At 60.3% G+C, this 22,974-nt stretch overlaps 1 protein-coding gene and 1 long non-coding RNA gene across 2 annotated transcripts; both read left to right on the forward strand.

Annotated features, from left to right (window-relative positions):
- The first annotated feature begins 132 nt into the window (after positions 1–132).
- Positions 133–5,232, forward strand: LOC149853814 (uncharacterized). The gene is made up of 4 exons (XR_016438836.1): positions 133–1,015; positions 1,311–2,769; positions 2,848–2,929; positions 3,255–5,232. It is a non-coding gene; the product is annotated as an uncharacterized LOC149853814 (long non-coding RNA).
- Positions 5,230–22,932, forward strand: LOC149853815 (uncharacterized; the record flags this gene model as incomplete). Its single annotated transcript, XM_090026342.1, has 2 exons — positions 5,230–7,069; positions 22,802–22,932. A coding segment is annotated over one exon (1,206 nt), but the record flags the coding sequence as incomplete, so codon positions are not given.
- Between the last annotated feature and the right edge of the window lie 42 nt (positions 22,933–22,974).

Raw genomic sequence — 22,974 nt, forward strand, 5'->3', positions numbered from 1 at the left:
GTTTTGGGGTCTGGCCCGAGGGTGCTGGCTCCGGCACACAGCACCCTGGATCTTCATTCCTCTGGCTCACTTCCATCCTCCATCGCCTACTAAGGTGTTTGCTTGTCTTCTCACACCTTTCTTCTGTCCAGCTGTCTTCATCTGCTTTGCTCTCTTACTTCAACCATGTGCCGGGTGGGCAGCGCTAGGATCAAGCCCCCGACCTCCGGATGCTGGAGCAGCCAGGCTATGCGGTGCGCTCAGAGCTTTGCATTTGCTGCCCGTCTCCTCTTTGCAGGCACACACACACCGCCTTACTCGGGGGCGAGCAATTATTTCGTGCGGAGGGCCGCTCACCGAGTTTCGGCAAGCAGTCGAGGGCCGCACCGGTAGCTCCGCCCCCGATTGCCACGCTGGGACCAGAAGTCCCGCCCCTAGCCCCTGCCCTTTCCTACAGAAGTCCCTGCCCTTGCCCGCGGCAGTCCTCCTTTCAGGACGGGGTTTTGCCATCTTGCAAGCAGAAAAATCAGGGGTCAAGCCCCGTCGCCGTCGGAAGGAGTAGCAGGAAAGCAGGCGTGAGTTGGCCTGCTGCTATTTAAGAGACGAATAAAATGGCTATGCCAGCCACCTCCTTGGTGCCTGGTATCTTCATCTCCGAGTTCATTCTTCCCCCTGCGCTGTCGTTGCTCTTTCCTGCCATTTCGCATCCAAGCTCCCCTCACCCGCTGCCCCCTTTCCTTTCTGCAGTGGTTCTCTTGTAACCACTGCGTGCTGAGCGCCTGCGAGCGGATCACCCCGGGTGCTGAACCCCTTCCTGAAAAGGGATTAGTGGCGGACGTCATTTGACCTGCATCTCCGGGAGTCAAGCGTCAGAGATTGAATCGAACACCTGAGGCTGCAGCCCCGAGTCACGCGAGTCCAGTCTCTTTTGGGAGTCAACATCGGGGCCGGAAGAACAAGCGGACAAGACGGCAAGCGAGCAGAAGCCAGCTGACCGGGAGGGAAGAAAACCAGGCCAGCCTAACAGGAGGCAAAGGTAAGAGAGTCCTTGGGCTCCATCATTAAGTTGTGGACTGGGGATTTGTGAACCTCGGGAGGTCTGGGACGGTGGGACCTCCTGTGACCCCTGGCCTGGCAGCAAGGTCTGGGTCTCCTGCCCTTGATTTCTGTGTATCTTCGGATACTTTGTGAGGCTGACTAGAGGTATTGCCCACAGGTTACGGGGAAGGTTGCAGGCTTCACATTAGAGTTCAAAAGGGAGAGGTTGCAGCTGCTAGACGTGAGCTCAGGCTCTGCTTGCTTACGGCCCGTCTTGGTTTCTGTTCTTGCAGTCCTCAGAAGACCCTGGCAAAGTGGATGGGGAAGCAGCAGAGAAGAGGCAAGGTAGGAGGAAAGCCAGCCGGAGAAACGAGACATGAAGGAAAGGGACTCTGGACAGAATCACCTCCCTGCCTTTAAGTCTCAGTCATGTATTAACCAAATTTCAGCTTCATGAGCCTTTGGGCGAGCTCCCTGTAACCCGGAAAGGGGTCTCTGCCCTTGATGCTGTTTCATGTCTGCAGCAGTCGGGTGGAAGGTGGACAACCCTGTAAGCAAGGCGTGTGTCACCACCACCTCATTTGTAAAGGGTGTGCATCTGGTTGGTGGTCTTGTGCAGCGCGGCCACCCTGTAAGCGGGGTCCAGGCCAGCTGCCAGAGGTGGCTGCTGACGGCGCAGGCTCCTGTAAGCAGGGTGCGTGCTGCCTCCTACCAAGCGAGAAGGACAGTGGATTTGAACGTGCGTAGTGCTGGACGCCCTGTAATTGGGAGGCCAGGTCCGCTGCCGCAGCCAGCCAGTCGGAGAGGTGCTCCCGTAAGCAGGGTGCGCGTAGCCTCCTTTGGCTGGGCTGAGAGAGCCGGAGCAGTCTGCAGCGTTGTGCAGCAGGATGGCCTTGCAGACAGGAGCCACGTCTTGTGAGGTGACAGCAAACTCTTCAGAACCCAGAGCTTGATGACCTTCCCGTGGCTGGGCTGAAGCTCGTGGCCTCCTCGCCGATCCCCGTGTCCAGGCACCTGTCCTCCTTCCTGCATCTGTGCCTGGCACTCCTCATCCGGATGGGGGGGGCAGCCTGTGACGCGGGTGCGAGTCCCGTGCCTCTCGGTGGAGGGCTAAGTTGTGCAGAGCTGTGGACCACCCTGTAAGCAGGGTGCAGGTCTCACTGTGCCTCTGGGGACAGCTGTGTCCTTTGGCTGGCTGTGGGCCCTCCCTGTAAGCAGGGCTCTGGGCCTTTCCCCTTTACCCCCGCGGGCAGTCTGGCTAGTCAGGCGGACCGTGCCCTGTAGGGAGGGTGCCGGTCTCAGCTTTCTTGCCCCCTGGGAGTGGAGGAGGATTTTCCAGTGTAAGGCTGGAGGTGAAGTGGTCTGCAGCATGGAGCTCTTTTCTGGTCTGGGATGGTTGCCGTCTTCTGGAGGATACTGAGTGCGTTGGGGTCCCGAGGCTTAGTGACCTTCCTGTAACTCAGGTCCAGGTCTCTGCTCCTCTGTTCTGCTGCTCCTGGCTGGCAGCTGGCACTCAGGGCTGTGCAGGTTGCGTGTGGGCTTCATGCCCCAGCAGCCAGCAGTGTGCAGGGAGCACCGCCCTGGAAGCAGGGCTGCCGGCGCTTGGGGTCGCCGTTCATGGTGCCGCCCTGGCAGTCCTGTCCAGCGTCCTGGCCCGCGGCGTTCTGCTCCTGGCTGGCTGGGATGTCAGCAGCCGAGCCCGCAGAGGTCTGCCCTCCCCACTTGCCGCAGACAGAGTGGCCGCAGGTCGAGGTAAGGGTGAAAGGGGGAAAGAGGCTGGAGCCTGTGGTCTGGTTCTGACTTAAATCCAGTGCCTGTCTGTTTTTTAAGCCCCCAGAAGGAGAAACAGGGAAGATGGCAGATGAGCGAGTAAGGAAGAAAGAGGCCCCCGCCCACCCAGCAGGAGGGAAAGGTAAGGGAGTTTGGACACTGTCTGTCCTCTCTGCAAGTTGCATCCCCAAGTTGTCGACCTTGTGATCAGCGCCTTGTGGAAGGTGGGAGCACTGGGACCTCCTCGTACACAGGATTCGTGCCGTAGGTCCTGCTGTGGTCACACACGGGTGACTGCTAGGGGGGTACTCGCCCTCATTTAGTAAACCGGAGGCATGTCACGTCCCCCTTGTTTTAAAGGACACCAAGCTTGAGAGTGCAATGGGCAGCTACATTCTTTTCTATTTTTAGGGGGTTGTGCAATTCATTGCCAGCCGACTCCACTTCTGTTTTGCGTATTGTTGCAGGTCCCTGAAGGGCTGCTGGAGAACGACTGGAAGCAGGAAAAGAAAGCTTGGGAACGGCAAGAGTGGGTTGGGGTGGGCAGGAGGGAGCGAAATGTTTAATGTCTGCTTAGGTAGGTACAGATGGGGACTGTTGTGTGCTTCTCTACAGTTTCAAACACTCATTAGGAGCACGCAGCCACACGCTTCGAGTTGCACCGTGCATTTGGTCTTGGGTTGGCCTCAATTGTGTTCGATGAGGGGGAGGCTTTGTGCTAGTTGTGTGTATTGATATGCAGCGGTCAAGGGTTTTGCAGGTTGTTTGCCTCTGCTAGTTAAGCAGTTGATCAAAATAGATGTGCGATTGAAGGCAGCGTGTAGGTTTTGGTAAAGGTAGTTGGCGTGCTCAGCATCAAACCGGCAGGAGCAAGCGTGCTTAAGACGTGCGCAGTCACGCAATAAACAGTATCGAAAACCTCACCTTGTGGCTGGAGCTTTTCTGCAGAGAAGCTTTGGTCATTAGCCTTTCCTGTCGAGGGCTGGCTGAAGGGGTAAACTTTCTCATTCTGTCTGCCGAGCCGATCTGCGTTCTTACGTGTTTAATGCAAATACTTCCCGTTCTGATTGACCGACGGTAAAAGGGTGTGTAACACAGGGGTCCTAGTCATCAGTTTACAATTGTTAATGCACTGTAGGAAATCAGTCCTGATTTATTTGAAGAACTAAAAGAGTAAGGTACAGTGAAGTTGTGGTGCTTTGTATAATTTGGTGAAGTTCAGCTGATCCTTGTCTAAAAAGAAAAAAATAGTCCCAATAAAAATAAAATGCTCAGGAGATTTGTGAGCTTCTTGGTGTTTATTTTTTTTTAAATTCAGTTGTTTCAGACCTTCTTCTCTGAATGCCTTTAGTACAAGTCTTGCTACTTCTAATGGCAGGGTGAGTGCTTTTTCTCTAAGGGCTGGGTCCCGGCGGTGGGCAGCTGCATTGTCACCTTGCAAGAAAAATGACTATGTGGATCCCCAGTTGTCTCCAGGTTTTTGTGCGTCCCTTAAGTCCAGCTGCGGTCCCCTTTGCCTGTTTAATGTAACGTCTGCAGGCTTCCAGCCAGCTCTACCCATGTCATCCCTGGGGGGCTGCTGAGTTTGGGGGGAGCCAAACCCATTTTTTCAGTGCCATTGTATAATTGTTTTTAATATATTTTTATTTCTAAAAATAAATCATATTTTCAAATGTATTACTTATTTTAAATATTGGGGAAAACCTGTAGCACATTTCCAGGGCATTTGGCTGGAGGGAGGGAATGAATATTTTTTTAGCCATTGAAACAAAAATGTGTTTGATTAAGAAGGGGCTTCTGATGAATGTAGCATATCAGATACACGTCTACTCTTGCTTTTGGCTGATTCGCCTCAGCCTAGCTGTTGAGCATCTTGAGCCCGAGCCCAGCAGCAGGAGCCTCTCCTCGTGGGCTGTCAAGATGTTCCAGCACTCGCTGCAGCCCTGGGGAGCCGTGGTTCACACGGGCTCTGCTCCCTGCGCTCCCCTGTGCCCGCATAGCGGAGTTCATGTCTTGATCTTCATGCTGTGGGCAGGGGCAGAGCTTTCCCCATTGACCTGTGACTGCGAGTGCCTGCCGTGACGCACCCTGAAGAGCGGTGATAGCTGTCTCACGGGTGCAGCGTTTTCCACATTTTCTGAAAATGGGGCTCTTCCAAAGCCCGTCCTTTAGTCAGCTCTTACTATCCTGGCCGGCGTCGAGGGCAGGGTCACCTTGCTGAGGTGTTGAGATCAGCCTCTGTCTGCCAAAAAGGGCTTTCTGCTTCCCGGGCGGTTCTTAGGTTCCCGCTGGAAGTCAGACAATCTTCTTGTTTCGATATTTTAGTCAAATTCTAAACAAGCCATTCTGCATGTGCAATTACGCCTATAATGCCATCTCCTCTGAGGCGAAACAACGCGGAGATGAAAAAAGAAAAGAACACGACCGCCAAGCCTGTTCTGAAAAGGTCAATTGCTGCCGCACGGCGCCGCCCCGGCCGGCCGCTCCTCTCTGCGCGGCCGGCGGGAAGGGAAGAGGGGCCGACGCCGCCTCCCGGCCGCAGGAGCGCTCCCGCGGGCGCTGGCTCCAGCCGTCTCCCTGCAAACGCCCGGGGGCCCGAGCGGGGGCGGCCCCAAGCCGACTCCGCCGGCTCCCGCAGCCAAGACCTTGCGGCGCGGGCTCCGGATCGTAGTCGGACCAATCAGGGCGGAGAGCGCACGCGGCGGCCAATCACCGCGCAGGACGCTGCAGCGCCCCGGGCCCGCCGCAAGCCCCGCTCGCACCCGCCCGCCGCCGCCGCCGCCGCCGCCGCCGCGGGGTCAGGGCGCGCCCGTGGGCGGGGCCGGGGCGCCGCTTCCCCGCGGCACGTCCCCGGGCGGGCCCGCGCGCGCACGACCGGCCCCGCGCGCCGCCACTCTCCGCGGGAGGCCGTGCCCGCAGGGGCAGCCGGCGGCCCCGCGCAGCAGCGCGTCTTGTCCGCGCCGCCCCCCGGGCCGCGCGCCGCAGCTGGTTGTGGGCGCGCAGGGACGTCGCGGCAGCGCACGGGGCTCCGGCGGGGGGGATCCCGGCTTCACATCACTGCCCCCGGCGTCCTGGGGACGCCGTCTCCCGCACGCCCCGCCGTGGTCGCCACCACAGCGGCCGCAGCGCTCCGGGACGGCCCGCGGACAGGCGACAGCGACGTCCTGGCCCGGAGGAGGAAGCAAACCCGGCTCGGGGCTGCCCCCCGGGGGTGCGCTCCGGGCACTGCAGCCGCCACAAGCCCGCTGCGCGGTGCTGCCCCCCGGTGGCCGCGCGGCGCATTGGCCGCGGCCCGTGCCGGCGGCGGAGGAGCCCCGCGCAGAGCCGCCCTCCCGTGGCCGCGCCGGCACTGCGGCGGGGAGAAGCCCTCTCTCCGGGTGGCTGCTATGTCCTTCTGGCCACTTGGGAGCTCGCATGCTGGGTTCCTGCCCTTCTCGAGGGCTGGCTATGTATTCCCTACCCGAGTCGCTGCAGGATGAGCGCCCTGGCACTTGGCCAGCTGTCGTTCTGCGCCCCCGGCTTGCAGCCTGTAAGCAGGGCCCAGGTCCCCTTGAGTCTCCGGGTCGGGTCTCGTTCCACTTGGTGAGGCTGGCCAGAGAGGATAGCCACGGCTTACAGGGAAGGTTGCAGGCTTCTGGAGGATACTGAGTGCGTTGGGACCCCGAGGCTTAGTGACCTTCCTGTAACTCGGGTCCAGGTCTCTGCTCCTCTGTTCTGCTGCTCCTGGCTGTCACCTGGCACTCAGGGCTGTGCAGGTTGTGTCTGGGCTTCATGCCCCAGCAGCCAGCAGTGTGCAGGGAGCACCGCCCTGGAAGCAGGGCTGCCGGCGCTTCAGGGCACCGTTCATGGTGCCGCCGTGGCAGTCCTGTCCAGCGTCCTGGTCCATTGCACTCTGCTCCTGGCTGGCTGGGATGTCAGCAGCCGAGCCCGCAGAGGTCTGCCCTCCCCACTTGCCGCAGACAGAGTGGCCGCAGGTCGAGGTAAGGGTGAAAGGGGGAAAGAGGCTGGGGCCTGTGGTCTGGTCCTCACTTAAATCCAGTGCCTGTCTGTTTTTTAAGCCCCCAGAAGGAGAAACAGGGAAGATGGCAGATGAGCGACTAAGGAAGAAAGAGACCTCCACCTGCCCAGCAGCCCCCACCCCAACTCCCTCCTCCTCCTCCACCTCCCCCCTGGAAGTCTCTGCCTGCTGCAGCTTTCACTGCTTCCCTGCACACAGCGGGCCTCCAGCACCACGTGGCCCCTGGCTACATCGCTGGACCGCAGGAACATGGAGACCACGCAGGTACCCTGGGGCTAGGAGTGGGAGGGGGGGTGTGTGTCTGCCTATGTCTGAAGTATAAGAGAGAGAGCGCGCGCGTGCGCGCGTGTGTGTGTGTGCATATAGAGACAGGCACATGGGGGGGTGCGTGCGCAGATGTTTGTAGAGCGAGTCCCACACACACACTCCACCATACACATGCTCCCACACCCCTCGTTGCACTGCCATACATGCAGAGCCTCACACCCAAACCCCCTAACACACCCAGCCGCCCTCCCCCCCCACACAGACCCCCACAAACCCTGGAACCACCCATACCCTACATATCCACACACACACCAACATGCTTCCTCACCCACACTTCCACACCTATCAACCCCTGCCCAATCCCCCCCACACATACCTACAGCTCTCCACAAAGCTATACCAAGCCTCCCATACCCCCACCCCCTTCAGTATACAAGAGTAAGGCTTCATTGTATGCTATTGTGCAATCTGCTCTGCGTACACTACACAAACACATGTACATCAGGACACAAATATTTTTTGAAAGCAAATTTATGAACATTGTAGATGTTTGATTTTTAGAATACAATTTTGGTATTTATCTGGTTCTGAGATGGGAAAAACTTTTACTGAAAGGAGTACATCTGGGGCCAAGGGGAGCGTCTTCTGGCAGCAAAGGTTGGGTGTTAGGGCATGGGACTTCCAGGCCTAAGATTGTGACCAGGAGGTGGGGTACCTGTCAGGTGGCAGGGCCTTGACAGCTTGCCAAAACTTGATAAGTGGCCCACCGGCCAAAATAATTGCTCCTCCCCAGTTAATGGAAGGGGGCATGGGGTCAGACAGAGCTGGGGTCTGGATTCCTGCTTTCACTCTGTCCCCCAACCTGTGTGACCCCAGGCCCCCTACTCCCCCTCTCCTTGGTGAAGACCCTGGGAGACTGTCACCACGACAGCACTTCCAACGCTAAGTCCTGGGTACCAAAATGTCAAATGGAGCGAGGGCAATGGGGACAAAGGGGTTTGCTGTGCAGGCCAGTAGACATCCGTGCGTGCTTCCTTTATTAACAAATATCCGCTCCTCCCTAACACCACAAGCCCAAGCTGCAGGGACCCGCTTGGGATGCCTGGAGAGAATGGTCGCGTGCTGCGGCCCGGTGCGTGCCCACAACCCACGTTGCGTGGCTGTCTGTGTTTGCGGAGGGTGCGGGGAGGGAGGAACCTGACTTGACTTTCAGCCCAGCTGCAAAGCAGCTCCGGTTATGTAATGAAGGTTGAGCTCTCCATGCAGCGTGCCCCTATTCATGCCTAGGAGTGTGGGTGGGCAGCTGCCTCGCTCACTCCCCTCCTGTGTCTCTCTTTCTCCCTTCATTCATTCATCTCATCTGCATGTTTTACAGCCCCTTGGAGAGAGGGCACAATGATCCCGGGTCTACCATGGGAGCTTGTGCCTCTCACTCTCTCCTCATGGGCTGCTCTTCGGATCCCTTACAGTTCAGCAGTTTGGTTTGGTCCTTGGACCGGTGTTGTTTAATATCTTCATCAGCAAGTTGGACAAGGGTGTGGAGAGCACCCTGTCCAAGTTCACAGATGACACCAAGTTACGGGGCAAAGTTAACACACTGGAGGGCAGGGAGCCGATACAGGCCAATCCGGACAGGTTGGATCAATGGGCAGAACGAAATAGGATGCAATTCAACACAGACAAATGCAAGGTACTCCACCTAGGGAGGAGGAATCCCCAGCACACCTACAGGTTGGGGGATGACCTCCTCAGCAGCTCGGTGGCTGAAAGGGATTTTGGAGCCATAGCTGATGAACATGAGCTGGCAGTGTAACAAAGCCAGCAACAAGGCCAATTGCACCTTATCCTGCATTAGTAGATGCATGACCAGTAGATGGAGGGAGGTGATCCTCCCCCTCTATGCGGCACTGGTCAGGCCGCAGTGGGAGTGCTGCGTCCAGTTCTGGGTGCCGCACTTCAGGAGGGATGTGGACAACATGGAGAGGGTCCAGAGGAGGCCACTCGCATGATTAGTGGCCACCATGGAAAACAATATGAGGGGAGGTTGAGGGGTCTGGATCTCTTCAGCCTTCACAAGAGACGTTTGAGGGGAGACCTTGTAGCAGCCTATAAGTTTATCAAGGGAGAACAACAGAGATTTGGAGATGTGCTGTTTACCAGGGCACCCCTAGGAGTAACTAGGACTAATGGGTACAAACTAGTGGAGAGTAGATTAAGGTTAGACATTAAGAAGAAATTTTTCACACTAAGGGTGGCCAGAATCTGAAACGGGCTGCCAGGAGAGGTGGTACTGTCACCTCAGCTGGAGGTCTTCAAGAGGAGGCTGGATGGGCACCCGGCTGGGGTCGTCTTACCTGGGTCCTCTTTCCTGCCTGGAGCAGGGGGTCAGACACGATGATCCTTCAGGGTCCCTTCTGACGCTACAATCTATGAATCTGTGAGATCCCCGACTGAAGCCACTGGGTACAGATAAACCCGGCGGCTCAACCACGCCCCAGCTTTCTTGGTGGACAGAGACCTCTGTTGCCCCCGTGATTATTTTTTATTCTGCCAGGCTCAAGCTTCACACAGGAGTCCAGACTTCCCCCGGGTTTGGGTTCAGGCCCATTTCTACTTCCAGCTTTCTGTACTGCAGGGAAGGAAGCTAAGAGGGGTTCAGGGGCCAGCTCTGCTTTTGAGTACAACAGGGTCAAACTGGAGTGACTTTGCTTGGTTTGCCCAGGGCAGGATTGGCTCCCTGGATTGTTTCTGGTTACATTTATTTCCAAGGCCCACTAACGGGGTTGGCAGAGGCGCTGATTGCGGGGGACTTCACGGACATTCGTGGGAGCGAGGAGCATCCGGCGCCTCTGCAAACCAGGCTGCCGAGATCCCCTCATTGCCTCTAACCCGGGGCTGGAGCTGCCGGAGCACCCCCAGGGTGGGCACCCCCAGGCCTGCAGCACCCTTGGGGCTGCCGCACCCCCCGGGCAGGGCCCAGAGCTGACCCTGGGCTGAGCCTGCACCGGCTGGGCTGGCTCCGCACCCCGCGCTGGCCCTGCAGCCGTGTGTGTGGGGCAGAGGGGCCAAGGGTGCTGTGTGCCCACAGGGTGTGGGGCCCAGGGTGCCCTAAGCTGGGCTGGCCCTGTGGGCAGCACCACAGCCTCCAGCGCGGCTGCAGTGCAGCCGGGGCAGGGCCAAGTGCCCAGGGCTCGCCCCGACTCTGTCAGTGCTTGGCGCTGCGCTGGGACAGGGAGCCCAGGCTGGGCCAGGTTCAGGCCGCAACAACCGAGCTGGGCCCGTTGCCACGAGGAGGTGTGAGTATTGAGTAGGGCTCAGGTGAGGCCATTGCACAGCCCTGAGCCTTCAACCAGGGAGGCACTTCGTGCCTGAGCGGGCAGGGGCAGGAGCAAGCCCCATTGAGCCCACCTCCTCCCAGGGCTCCAACGAGTGCCTCGGGGGGCTCGGCCCTGAGCAGCCTCGGTTGAAGGCCAGCGAGCTCCTGGCAGAGCCTCGGCCAGGCGCAGGCTGCAGGTATGGCGTGGTGGGCCTGGGCAGGACCTGCCTTCGCTGCAGGGCAGGGAGCTCCTCGCAGCCCCGGAGCGAGGTCCCGCTGCTCCCAGGACTCGGAGCAGCGCCTGAGCCGGGAGGCCCGGGGCAGCCTGTGGGAAGGGGCAGGGAGCCCCTCCCAGACCCTCAGGGAGCCCGGCCTGTGCCCAGGGGTTCAAGCAGCCCCCAGAGCCAGGCAGGTCTGCAGTTCAGCAGAGGTCCCAGGGGTCCTTCCCCAGCGAGAGGGAGGTCCCGGCTCCCTGCAGGAGCCCCAGGCTCCCAGAAGCAGGCCCACAACCGGGGGCAAGGCTCACATGGGGGTAGATGGGGCCGTGCCACAGCGCGAGCACGCTTCTGCCTTGGAGCAGGGGCTGGAAGAGGTGGGTCTGCCTTCAGCCTGCGGCCATGCGCGCACGTGATCCAACACAGGGGAGGGCACCCTGCCAGGGCAGAGGAGGTTGTGTGCACCCAATGGGCCCCTGGGCTCAGAGGCCCCTGAAGCCAGAGCAAGGCTCTGCCCCAGCGCAGGGTGGAGGAGGCCCTGGGGAGGTTATTTGGGCAGGCAGCCTTCCCCGGGTCCCCACATATCCCCGCTCTGCAGGACACGCTGTCCAGCTCCCCGAGGGCAGCCCGAGGCCACTGCTGCCCCCAGCCCCAGGTCTCCCCGGGATCTGGGGGCCCCGCGGGGGCCGGTGCTGCGGAGCACGGGCTGGGGCCGGATTCCCTTGTGGCTGGAGGCCCCCGACCCCCTTGTCTGCACCCCTTGGCTGGGGTCGCACAGGAGCTGGGACCCCGCGGTGGTCCCCGCTGAGCAGCCCGAGATCACCGTTCCCCACAGCCCACGGGGACATGCCGCGCGGCTTCGCTCATGTCCGGAAACTAAGGCAGAGCGCCCGGCCTCCAGCCCGACGTCTCCGGACTCGAGCCCGGGCGGCTGGAACGAGTCCTCTCGGCGCGGCAAATACGATGGCGCCTGGCCCGCAGCGGCTGGGCAAGCAAGAGCGAAAGCCGGGCCCGGAGGACGCTGCCCCTGTGCAGTCTGACCCACGGGCCCTGCCTGACAGCGCGGGGCCTTGGCCACCAGGCAGGCAGAAGCCAGAGACTCCCCGGGGCTCCCCTCGTGGCGGGGCCAGTGCGTGTGCGCAGGGAAAGAGTCAAGGGGCCCAGAAGTGAGGGCCTGAGCCAGTCAGGCCCTGTGGTGCAGGGTGCAGGGCCTCTCCCTGTGGGTGCTGTGGGCCTGGGTTCAGGTCCAGGTCTCTCCCCTTTTGTGGGGAGGCGCCGGCCTCTTGCAGTGGAGGGGCCTGGCGGGTGTGTGTCAAGGGGCCCAGGCCCGGAGCTCCTTTCAGCTCTCCCCAGTAGTCTGGTGGTAAGGGTGCTACCCTAGGTGGCAAAGGGGGTGGGTTCAAACCCACCCCCAGCTCGAGCTCTCAGGCCCCTTGTTCTGGGGGAGGTGAAGCAGGAGGAAAAAGGCTTTCCTTTAAAAGCCAGGGGTTTTTGCTTTGTGCCCCAAAACAACCTGGCAGACACCAGGTGGCTCAGGACATATCCAAATGGGCTACAGCTCCAAGTCCCCTCCAGCTTTCAACCAAGATCACCTCTGAGCACCAGCTGTTAGGCAAGCGCTGGAGGGGAAGTCGGTTGCATACTAGTTGGGGCCAGAGGACTCAAGCCTTGCAGAAACTTGAACCCGCAACCCCTGCCACCAGCAGCAGTGTCCCGAACCACCCTGCTAAAGGGCCAGCCTGACTGCAGCCCTTCCCGTGTGTCTCTTGACCCGCCTGCCCTGCAAGCAAACAGGCACCAGGCACCCACCCTGGGGCTTAAAAGGGTCAAGGTCTCAGCAGCACAACTCACACCCACAGTCCCCCAGTAGCGCTCCACCACCCTGCACCGCCAGCCAGCTCTGGCAGACCCTCTCCTCCTGGCCCCTTGACCCGCCACCTGCACCGTGCACTGGGCCCATTGCAAGGGAGCCCCGGGGCAGCCGGGCCCCGCCTTGCCCCAGGGCCTGGGGCAGTGGCACGGGCCACGGAGCTGCACTGCGCTGGGATGCCGCCCCCACCCCCGGCACGGCCTCTACATGGCCCCGCGGCGGGGGGCTTCACTGCGAGCGGGGCTCCCCTGGCCCCGGCAGGGCCCCTCTTTTCCGCCGCGCCGGGGAACGAGGCGGCTCCTGCTGCTGAAACCTGCAGCGACGACCGGCCCGACCCGCGGGCACCCGGCGCCGGAGCCCGGCTCGGGCACACGCGGGGCTGCCAGGGCAGGCGGCCGCCCGCGCTGCCCCGTGCGCGGGGAGACGGTTATGTCGCGGGGCACAGCCCCCCCCGCGCGGGCACAGCCCCCGGGCCGGAGGGCCCGCGCTACGGCCCGGCCCCGGCTTCGCCTTCTCCCGCCCGGGGCCTCCCCCCGGGGCCGCAGCAGCGCCCGTGCTCGGCGCCAGGCCTGTGGAGACGACCCGGCTCCGGCGCTCCCGCCCGGCACGAGGCGATGCCGCCGGCCCGGCTCCCGCGCTCTGCTCGAGGGCGGCTGGAGCCCCCGGCCCGCGCCGCCCCGCGCCGCTGCCCCGCACCACCTGCCCTGGGTGCCCGGCTCCCGCGCCAAGCGCAGCCCCGGCTGCGGGAGGAGCTGGCTCAGGCCCGGGGTCCGCGCCGAGCTCCCGCGCCCCGCCGCACGCAGCGCAGCCCGCGGCGACCGCACCCGGCCGGGCGGGAGGGAGGGCGGAGCTCGCTCCCGTCAGTCACGGCAAGGCCGCAGCCCGAGCATGCGCGGTAGCGCCCAGCGCCGGGGGCCGGCGGCATCGCCTCGTGCCGGGCGGGAGCGCCGGAGCCGGGTCGTCTCCACAGGCCTGGCGCCGAGCACGGGCGCTGCTGCGGCCCCGGGCCGGGGGGGCCCCGGCGGGAGGGCGCGGGGCGGGCGAAGGCAAAGCCGGGGCCTGGCTGGGCCGGGCCGTAGCGCGGGGCCCTCCGGCCCGGGGGCTGTTCCGGGGCTGTGACAGAGCGGGGGGAGGGGCTGTGCCCCGCGACATAACTGCCTGCCCCGGGCACCGCGGGGCCCTGAAACAGGGCAGCCGCCTGCTCTGGCAGCCCCGCGTGTGCCCGAGCCGGGCCGGCCAGTCGCTGCAGGCTTTAGCCGCAGGAGCCGCCTCGTTGCAGCGAGGGGCGGAAAAAAGGGGCCCTGCCTGACAGGGGGAGGGGAGGGGAGGGGAGGCCAGGGCTGCGATGTAGCCGCCCCCCACAGCAGCCGGGGGAGGGGGGCACGGTGCAGGGCCTCTCCCCGTGGGTGCTGTGGGCCTGGGTTCAGGTCCAGGTCCAGGTCCAGGTCCAGGTCCCCCCCTGTTGTGGGAAGGTGCTGGCCTCCTGCCGTGGAGGGGCCCGGCGGGTGCGTGTCAAGGGGCCCAGGCCCGGAGTTGCTTTCAGTCTTCCCCAGTAGTCTGGTGGTAAGGGTGCCACCCTAGGTGGCAAAGGTGGTGGGTTCAAGTCCCACTAGTGACTGGAGTTCTCAGGTCTCTGTGTCTGCAGTGAGTCTGTAGTGCCTGTGGCCAGGTGCAGAGAAGGAGGTTCATTGGGGCAGGGAGGGTGGGAGAAACTAGTACTTTGAGTTGAGTTGGGGGGGGGGGGTGACAAGTGCAGGGGGCCAGGCCTAGTGGAGGGGGACCAGAAGATGAAGGGAAAGAAAATCAGGGCTTTTTTTTTAGTCCACCATTTTCCAAAACCAAGCCTGATTCTCTTCTCTCCTAGCCCCCCCATCCTGTCCTGTCCTGTCCTGTCCTGTCCTCCCCTCTACCCCCAGCCCACCTTTCTGCCTCACTACTTCTGTGTGTGCACTTGGCCACAGGGACCAGGGACTCAGTGCAGACACAGAGACCCCAGGGCTCCAGTCACTAGTGGGGCTTGAACCCACCACCTTTGCCACCTAGGGTAGCACCCTTACCACCAGACTACTAGGGAGAGCTGAAAGCAGTTCCGGCCCTGGGCCCCTTGACACGCACCCGCCGGGCCCCTCCACTGCAAGAGGACAGCGCCTCCCCGCAAAAGGGGAGAAACCCAGACCTGAACCCAGGCCCACAGCACCCACAAGGAGAGGCCCTGCACCCTGCACCACAGGCCCTGGTTGGCTCAAGCTCTTGCTTCTGGACCCCTTGACTCTTTCCCCGCGCACACGCACTGGCCCCGCTGTGAAGGGAGCCGCGGGAAAGCTGCCGCCCCTGCCGGCCTCTGGCCGAAACCGTGTCCTTCCGGGCCGGGTCAATGAGTTGGACTCTGCACAGGGCCGGCGTCCTCTGCCCCTGGCTTTTACTCGGGCTTTGCCCAGCTGCCGCGGGCCAGGGGCCATGGTATTTGCCGGGCCGGAGAGGGCGTGTTGCAGCTGCCTGCGCGCGAGTCCGGAGGCGGCGAGGTCTGCCTGTATCTGCGGCCATGGCGCTGGCTGGGAAAAGCGAAGTCACTGGGCACGTCCCCGTGGGCTGCGGGAAAGGGTGATCTCCAGCTGCTCAGCAGGGACCACCGCGGGGTCCCAGCTCCTGGGTCTCCTTTTTAAGGAGAGGCTGACCAGGTTGGAGCAGGCTGGGGCTTGGAAATGCCCCGAGCTGGGGACTCTATTCTCCCACAGCACGCCCGTGGTCAGTGAGTGCTCTGCACTGCCTGGGATTTGGACCATTTCTTCCACCTGGTCGCCAGACAGCTCCCCTGGATTGGAAGCAGCTTGCTCCTATGCCGCGCTGGGCTGTCTCCTACAGCAGTGGGTTTCAGTGGAGAGAGCTGAGGCTTTTTTCCTCAAAATACTATTTACAGTCCTTGAGCAGATTTCATCCCTGCTGTAAAGCCAGACACACCAGGGAGTGCTTTGGCCCAGGAAGCCTGGATCCTAAATAGTTATCACCGTCCTGGAGCACACTGCCTTGCTGCCATAGGCTTGCCCCGCAGGGCTGGGGCCCTGGTCTGGGTGTTGGCCGGTTCCTGGCTTGTTGCTTCAGGGCCAGGCTGTAGCCACTGGCTTCTGGTGTTTCCTCTCTGGAAACCGGGGAGCACTGGAAGGTTTGCTTAGCCAAAAATCCTCTGTACCCGGGACTCCGCTCCCTGCCTGGGGGTGGTTATGCTGCTGTCCATGCACCCATGTGGGGTCAGCTAGGAGCAAATTGCTTCCAAGGCTTGTGTGCATCCTGGCTGTACCCCACGATCTGGGTCACAGTGTGAGCACCCTTTGCTAGCTCTGTCGCGCTTCCCCCCTTAGCATGGTCTGGAAGTTGCCTCTCCTGTAATCTGAGTGCGGCATCTGCGTGACCTCACCTCTTTACAGGGAACAATAGCTCGGCACTTCGTGTATCCGAGCCAGCACAGCATCGCAACCCGTATCACAGCCTCTTCTTCCAGCACACCTTTCACACCACGCCTGCCTCTGGGGTGCACAGCTACAGCCACCCCTCCTTAGCCACCGGGATGCAGGCCGTGGCCTGCAGAGCCGGGTGTTGGGAAGCCCAGGTCTGGCTCCCCGGAGGGGGACGGTGCTTGAGCCCTCCATGCAGGAGGCCCCGCGACTGGAACAGCAAGTTGTGCTGCAAGCTAGCCGCTGGCAGAGCTCCATATGTGAGCTCAGGATTGACTAGCTGAGCCAGCTGCAGGCTGGGATTGAGGAGCACACGCCGAGCTGGGGCTGGGCAGCACCAGGACTGGCATAGCAGAGCGGGGGCTGCAGGTCCGCACTGCAGAGCATCCGCAGAGGAAGCCCAGGACTGGAATAGCACAGTGGGGTGCAGGTAAAGGATAGCAGCACTGACAAGGCTCGGCGTGGGGAGTGCCAGGCCTCAAGCCAGGATTGAGGGGCCTTGGCAGAGCCGTGCATGGATGGGATAGAGCACCTGTCCCCCTCACTCGCAAGAGCTCCCTTTCCTCCCACAATTCAGATCTCAAGCAAAGGGCCAGCTCAGAGCTGGGTCTAGACCTGACTTCCCTCCCAGATGGTTCCCATCTTCAAAAATGGGAGGAAGGAGGACCCAGGAAACTATAGGCCAGTTACTCTTACCTCCATCCTAGGCAAGCTGTTTGAGAGAATTATGCTGGCGCACATCCAGGAGGGGCCAGCCGGGGACTGCATGCTTAGGGGCAACCAACACGGGTTCATCAGTGGCAGGTCCTGCCAGACCAACCTGGTGGCCTTCTACAGCCAGGTCACCAAATCCTTAGACGCAGGGGTGGCAGTGGACATCGTCTTCCTGGACTTCTGGAAGGCCTTCGACACTGTCTCTCACCCCGTTCTCATTAAGAAACTGGGGGCTGCGGTGTCCACACCCACACAGTCAGATGCGTCGCCAACCGGCGGGAGGGCCGCACCCAGAGAGCGGTGGTGGATGGGTCACGTCCGACCTGGAGGGACGTGGGCACTGGGGGCCCCCAGGGCTCGGTCCTCGGGCCCGCACTGTTCGACATCTTCATCAGCGACTTGGACGAGGGGGTGAAAAGCACCTGTTCAGATTTGCTGATGACACTAAGATGTGGGGGATGTAGGCACACTAGAAGGGAGGAATAGGCTACAATTGGACCTGGACAGGTTACAGGGGTGGGCGGATGAGAACAGGATGGGATTCAACACCAACAAGTGCAAGGTGCTGCACCTGGAGGAGAAGAGCCAGCACCATACCTACAGGCTGGGGAACTCCCTTCTCGTCTGTGCAGAGACAGAAAAGGATCTCGGAGTCATTATTGATGCCAAAATGAACATGAGCTGGCAGTGTGGGGATGCAGTCAGGAAGGCCAACCGCACCTTGTCGTGCATCCACAGATGCATCTCAAGCAGGTCCAAGGAGGTGATCCTCCCCCTCTGTGCGGCACTGGTCAGGCCGCAGCTGGAGTCCTGCGTCCAGCTCTGGGCGCCGCACTTCAGGAGGGATGTGGACAGCATGGAGAGGGGCCAGAGGAGGGCCACTCGCAAGGTCAGGGGGCAGCAGGGGAGGAGAGGCGACGGGACCTGAACCTGTTCAGCCTCCACAGCCGAGGGGGGATCTGGTGGTCTGTTACAAACTAGGCAGGGGGGAGCAGCAGGCATTGGGGGAGTCCCTGTCCCTCCGAGCACAACCAGGAGAGACCAGGAATAACGATCACAAGCTGGCAGAGGGGAGATTCAGACTAGACATCAGGCGGCGCGACTTCACGGTCAGGGCGGCTAGGGTCTGGGGCCAACTTCCCCGAGAAGTGGTGCAGGCTCCTACCCTGGGGGTGTTTAAGAGGAGGTTAGACGAACACCTTGCTGGGGTCGTCTGACCCCAGTACTCTTCCCTGCCATGGCAGGGGGTGGGACTCGCTGATCTGCTCAGGTCCCTTCCGACCCTCCCGACCAGCTCTGACACTTGTAGCAGACGGAGATAAAACAAACCGCGAACAGTTGTAAAGGGAAGTGCTGCCCCACGGAGCGGCACCGGCAGGGCTTGCCTTCCGCGACTCATCTCCGCACCAGGCAGAGCTGTTTTCCTCGGGGTCTGTCGTGGCCCTTGCCCCCGGCAGCCAGTCAGACACGGGCTCCCCGCCGGGGCCTTCTCCCGGCCCCACCGCGCAAGCACCGCTCCCGCCGCAGCCGGCTACGCTGCAGGGCAGGGATCGCAGCCTCGCGTTCCCATTGGCCACCTTGAGGCGGGCGGCCATTGGGTGGAGTGGTCGCATGGGCGGGGTCAGCTCCGCGGCGCCCTTCCTCATTCTTATTGGCCTCTGCCGGTGGAGGCGGGCCCAGCAGCGCGGCCTCCTTGTTCGCATTCTGATTGGCTGCTGGGGATTGGCGGGTGTGTATAGGTTTTCCGTGCGCCCGTTGGTCCGACTGCGAGCCGCGCAGGCGCTGTGGCGTGTCTAGCCAGGTTTGCACGGAAACGCTCGTGTTTGAAGCTGAAAAGAAATGTGGAAAAAACCGCAGCCCGTACTGTGCGCTGAGCACGGCCCGCCCGCGCCGCCTTTGCTCTCTCCTGCCGTTTCACACCCCGGTTTCCCGCACCGCTCCCCTTGTAACCGCTGCGCGCCTCCGAGCGGGTCGCCCGCGGTGCGGCATCCCTTGCTGGAAAGGGAGGAGTGGCGGCCGGTGCCTGGCGTGGCGCTCGGGCTGGACCGGCCTCCTGAGGCTCCAGCTGCCGCTCCTCTGCCCCTCCCGCGGCGGGCCTCCGAGCCCCTTCTCCCGCGGGGCAGTGCAATGGCCCCTGGCCTGCAGCAGGGCAAGTGCTGCTGGGCCAAGCAAGCGTGAAAGCCAGGCCCGAGGATGCTGGCCCTGTGCAGAGTCAAACCCACGGGCCCTGCCTGAAAGGCCACGCGGCAGGCGGGGCCCACAGCCTTCCCGGGGCTCCCCTCGCAGCGGGGCCAGTGCGTGTGTGCAGGGAAAGAGCCAAGGGGCCCAGGAGTGAGCGCCTGACTCAGGCAGGCCCCGCGGTGCACAGTGCAGGGCCTCCCTGGGTGGGTGCTGAGATCCTGGCCACCCCCTGTTTTGTGGGGAGGCGCCTTCCTCGTTCAATGGAGGGGGCTGGCTGCTGCGCATCAAGGGGCCCACGGCAGTAGGGGCTCCCAGCTTCCCCTGGTGGTCTGGTGCTAAGGCTGCCACCCTAGGGGGCAAAAGAGGTTCTGGGGTCAAGCCCCAACATGGTTGGAGCTTTGAGGGTGAGTCCCTGTAACAGAGGCAGTGTGACCCCCACCAGAAAGTGTGGGTATTTTGCACTTTGAATATCAGGGCTTTTGCACTTTGAACATGGGGACGTGTGGGGGAGTCAGGGAGGGCAGGGAGCCCGGATGCCGGGGTTCCCCAAGACATGGGGAGTGCAACCACGTAGCAGCAGCCCTGCTCACCCGCTCCCCGGCTGTGCCCCTCGCTCCCAGCCCACTTCCTCAGCACGGCCCTTGGACCAGCCAGGAAGCAATGGGGGCCCCAGGAGCACTGCATCGACCTCGCCTCATCTCCAAGGCCTTGGCCTATAACAACCCCACACGGACCTCTCTGTGACCCCCTGGAGTCCCAAAAAAATAAGTTGGTGACCTTTCACCTAATTAGTGGGGGGCATTTGACCTCTCGTGACCCCATGTTGAACTCTCTGTGACTCCCTGGAGTCCCAAAAAATAAGTCGGTGACCTTTCACCTAATTAGTGGGGGGCATTTGACCTCTCGTGACCCCAAGTTGAACTCTCTGTGACCCGTGGAGTCCCAAAAGATAAGTTAGTGACCTTTCACCCAATTAGTGGGGGGATTTGACCTCTCGTGACCCCAAGTTGAACTTTTGTGACCTCAAGTTGACCTCTCTGTGACCCCTGGAGTCCCAAAAAATAAGTTGGTGACCTTTCACCTAATTAGTGGGGGATTTGAACTCTCTTGACCCCAAGTTGACCTCTCTGTGACCCTTGAAGTCCCAAAAAATAAGTTGGTGACCTTTCACCTAATTAGTGGGGGGGATTTGACCTCTCTTGACCCCCCAAGTTGAACTCTCTGTGACCCCTGGAGTCCCAAAAAATAAGCTGGTGACCTTTCACCTAATTAGGGGGAGAGCTTTGACCTCTCATGACCCCATGAAGACAGAGAGGTCTGTGTGGGATTCCTGTAGTCTGATCCCCCAAGGTGAGGCGAGGCCGATGCAGTGCTCCTGAGGCCCCCATTGCCTCCTGGCTGGTCGAAGGGCTGGTGGGGCTGTGGGCCGGGAGCCAGGGGCACAGCAGGAAGTGGGTGAGCGGAGCGTATGCTATGTGGCTGCAACCTCCATGTCCCACAGAAGCCTGTCATCCTGTCTGCCTACTCTCCCCAACTCTGCCACACTTCCAAAGTGCAAAAACCCTGATGTTCAAAATACCCCTTACTTTCAGGGGGCTCACGTTTTCTCTTTCCCACCCCCTCCCCATGTGGACCTAGACACCACCCACAGAAGTGCTCTCAGACTGGGACTTGAGCCCACAACCTTTGCCGCCCACAACAGTAACCTTAGGACCACGCTACAGAGAAAGGCTGAAAGCATCTCCTGCCGTGGGCCCCTTAATGTGCAGCAGCCAGGCTCCTCCACTGAAAGAGGAAGGCATCTCCCCACTAAACAGGAGGAGGCCAGGACCTGACTGCAGGACCTCAGCCCCCATAGCTGGAGACTCTGCACTGTGCACCACAGAGCCTGGCTGACTCCTGGCCTCATTTCTGGGCCCCTTGACTCTTTCCCTGCAGACACACGCTGGCTCCACTACAAGGGAAGCCCTGGGAAAGCTGCAGCCCCCATCTATCTTGTGGTCTGGTGGTCAAGGCCCCATTCTTTCAGGCAAGGCCTGTGGGTTTGACTCTGTGCAGGGCCAGCACCCTCTCGCTTCAGCTTTTGTTCTTGCTTTCCCCCGTGGCACTTGTGGGGGGAGTGTGGCTAGGTGGTGTGGGTCTGTGTGTATGGCATTGTGAGGTGGGTGTGGATGCATGTGCATTGTGGGGGGTGCGTGTGGGACTCCCCCTATGAACACACACAGTGTCCCCGTCTCTGCACACATATACACACACACTCTCTCTCTTTCTTTCTCTCCTCCCCTCCCTCATTGCACAGGCATGGGTGTGGACACACACACACCCCCTCCTCCTCTTGACCCCAGGATACCTACGCGGCCTCATGTTCCTGTGGTGCGGCTGGGGGCCAGGTGGTGTTGGAGCAGCCGTGTGCAGGGAAGGAGTAAAAGCTGCTGCAGGCAGAGACTTCGGAGTGGGAGGGGCAGTGGTAGGAGGGACTGGGGTGGAGGTGGGGCCTTGCTACTGAGCCCTCCTGGCTTCCCCTGGGTCATACTGCCCCTGGATCCTGTCATCTTTGACAGGCAGCCAGTTGCAGATAAATATTAATTTTCTAAAATTTTTAGGGGGCCCGCAGGCCAGATCTGTGTCACGGGCTGTATTTTACCCACCCCTGACCTAGGCCCAGATGGTTCTATTAGCCTTTTAGCCTTCCTCAGAAGGAGAAGCTACAGAAAAAGATGACATTGATTATTGGGGACAAATAATAAAGAAATAGGGACAGGAGTGCTGGTCAAAGGCACATAACAAGGGTCCTAAGGGCGGACAGTGAGCAGAGCACACTGGATAGCACCCACTGGCCCTCGAATGAGTCTAGGGAGCCAGTGGACACTTCCCTGTGATACTCTGCTTGGAGACAGGAACTAGGTTGGGCAAGCAAAGTCTCCCCATAGTCCCCAGGGACACTCTGTGAGACACAGGAGACTGGGCAAGATGGACCTAGGGCAGGGGTGGGCAAAATGCAGCTCGAGGGCTGGATGTGGCCCGCCAGGCCATTCTATCGCCTGTGGGGTCCCCAAAAATTTTAGAAAATTTATATTTATCTGCTTCTGGCTGCCTGTCATGCGGCCAAAACTCTATAAGTGGCCCTCTGCCTGGAATAATTGCCCACCCCGACCTAGGGTCTGACCCTGGCAGTGGCAATTCTTGTGTTCTTGCATATGACGTGCCCTGGAATGAGATGTATGCCTTGTTTTTGACAGGCTGAATGAAGGGGGAAAAAAAAGATTTTGCAGTATCAGAGTAGCAGCAGCATGAGAGATGCAGAGGCTTAAGTGTCAGGAACTGCCGTTACTGTATTTCCTTGCTTGTTATGCACACCCTATTTCCTAGCAGCTGGTCTTTGAGAAGGCGGCATGTATAGTATGTAAGAAAATACGGTATCTTGCAGGCACAACCTATAGCTGTACCCTGGTTGCTGCATTATCATTTAACATTACTAGGTTACTCTACCCTCCAACTCTCACGCAGTTTCAGAACAGCTGAGCCATAGGTTCTCCAGCAGCAAGTTCTGGCCTAGGGGCCTTTTCAGCGGCCCAGTTGCTTATTTTCTTCATTACTCTATTATGGGCTTTACACATAAAACTGCATGATTGTAGCAACCTTGACAACCTGCATGAGGATTGCATTGCTCTATTATTTAGGAAAACAGCAAGGATTTTTGAGCAATCACCAAACGGGTACTCCTAGCGAGGAAGGACCTATGTGCATGTTAAAAAAAAAAAAAGCAGTATATCTGGATGAAATCAGAAAAATGGCCATTGATTAAAGCAATAATCACCCATCCCTAGAATCACAATGTGTAATTTGGACCAAAGCAATTAGTGGTTTAATATCTTGACTGCTCAAGTTTAGCTATTGTGCTGTTTGTAATCATCGGAGATTGTAGCCAAAAATACACAGCCTTATGCACAACTTCCAGTAAATAACTTGATTTCTTCTACCCAGGTGCGTTTTAGTCCAAATAAAACACACAAGATGACCAGATGATTTACATTTTCCAGCTATAACGTGTGAAGAAGATTCACCAGCTGCGTGCAGTAAAGTACAAGTACAAAGTTTCCCTGGAGAACTCCGATTTAAACATTTGGAAATATTGGCTCTTTCTGAGTGTTTTGTTT

The sequence above is a fragment of the Crocodylus siamensis genome, chromosome 13, assembly GCF_052110815.1.
Source record: "Crocodylus siamensis isolate JL-2025a chromosome 13, ASM5211081v1, whole genome shotgun sequence".
Classification (NCBI taxonomy): Eukaryota; Metazoa; Chordata; order Crocodylia; family Crocodylidae; genus Crocodylus; species Crocodylus siamensis.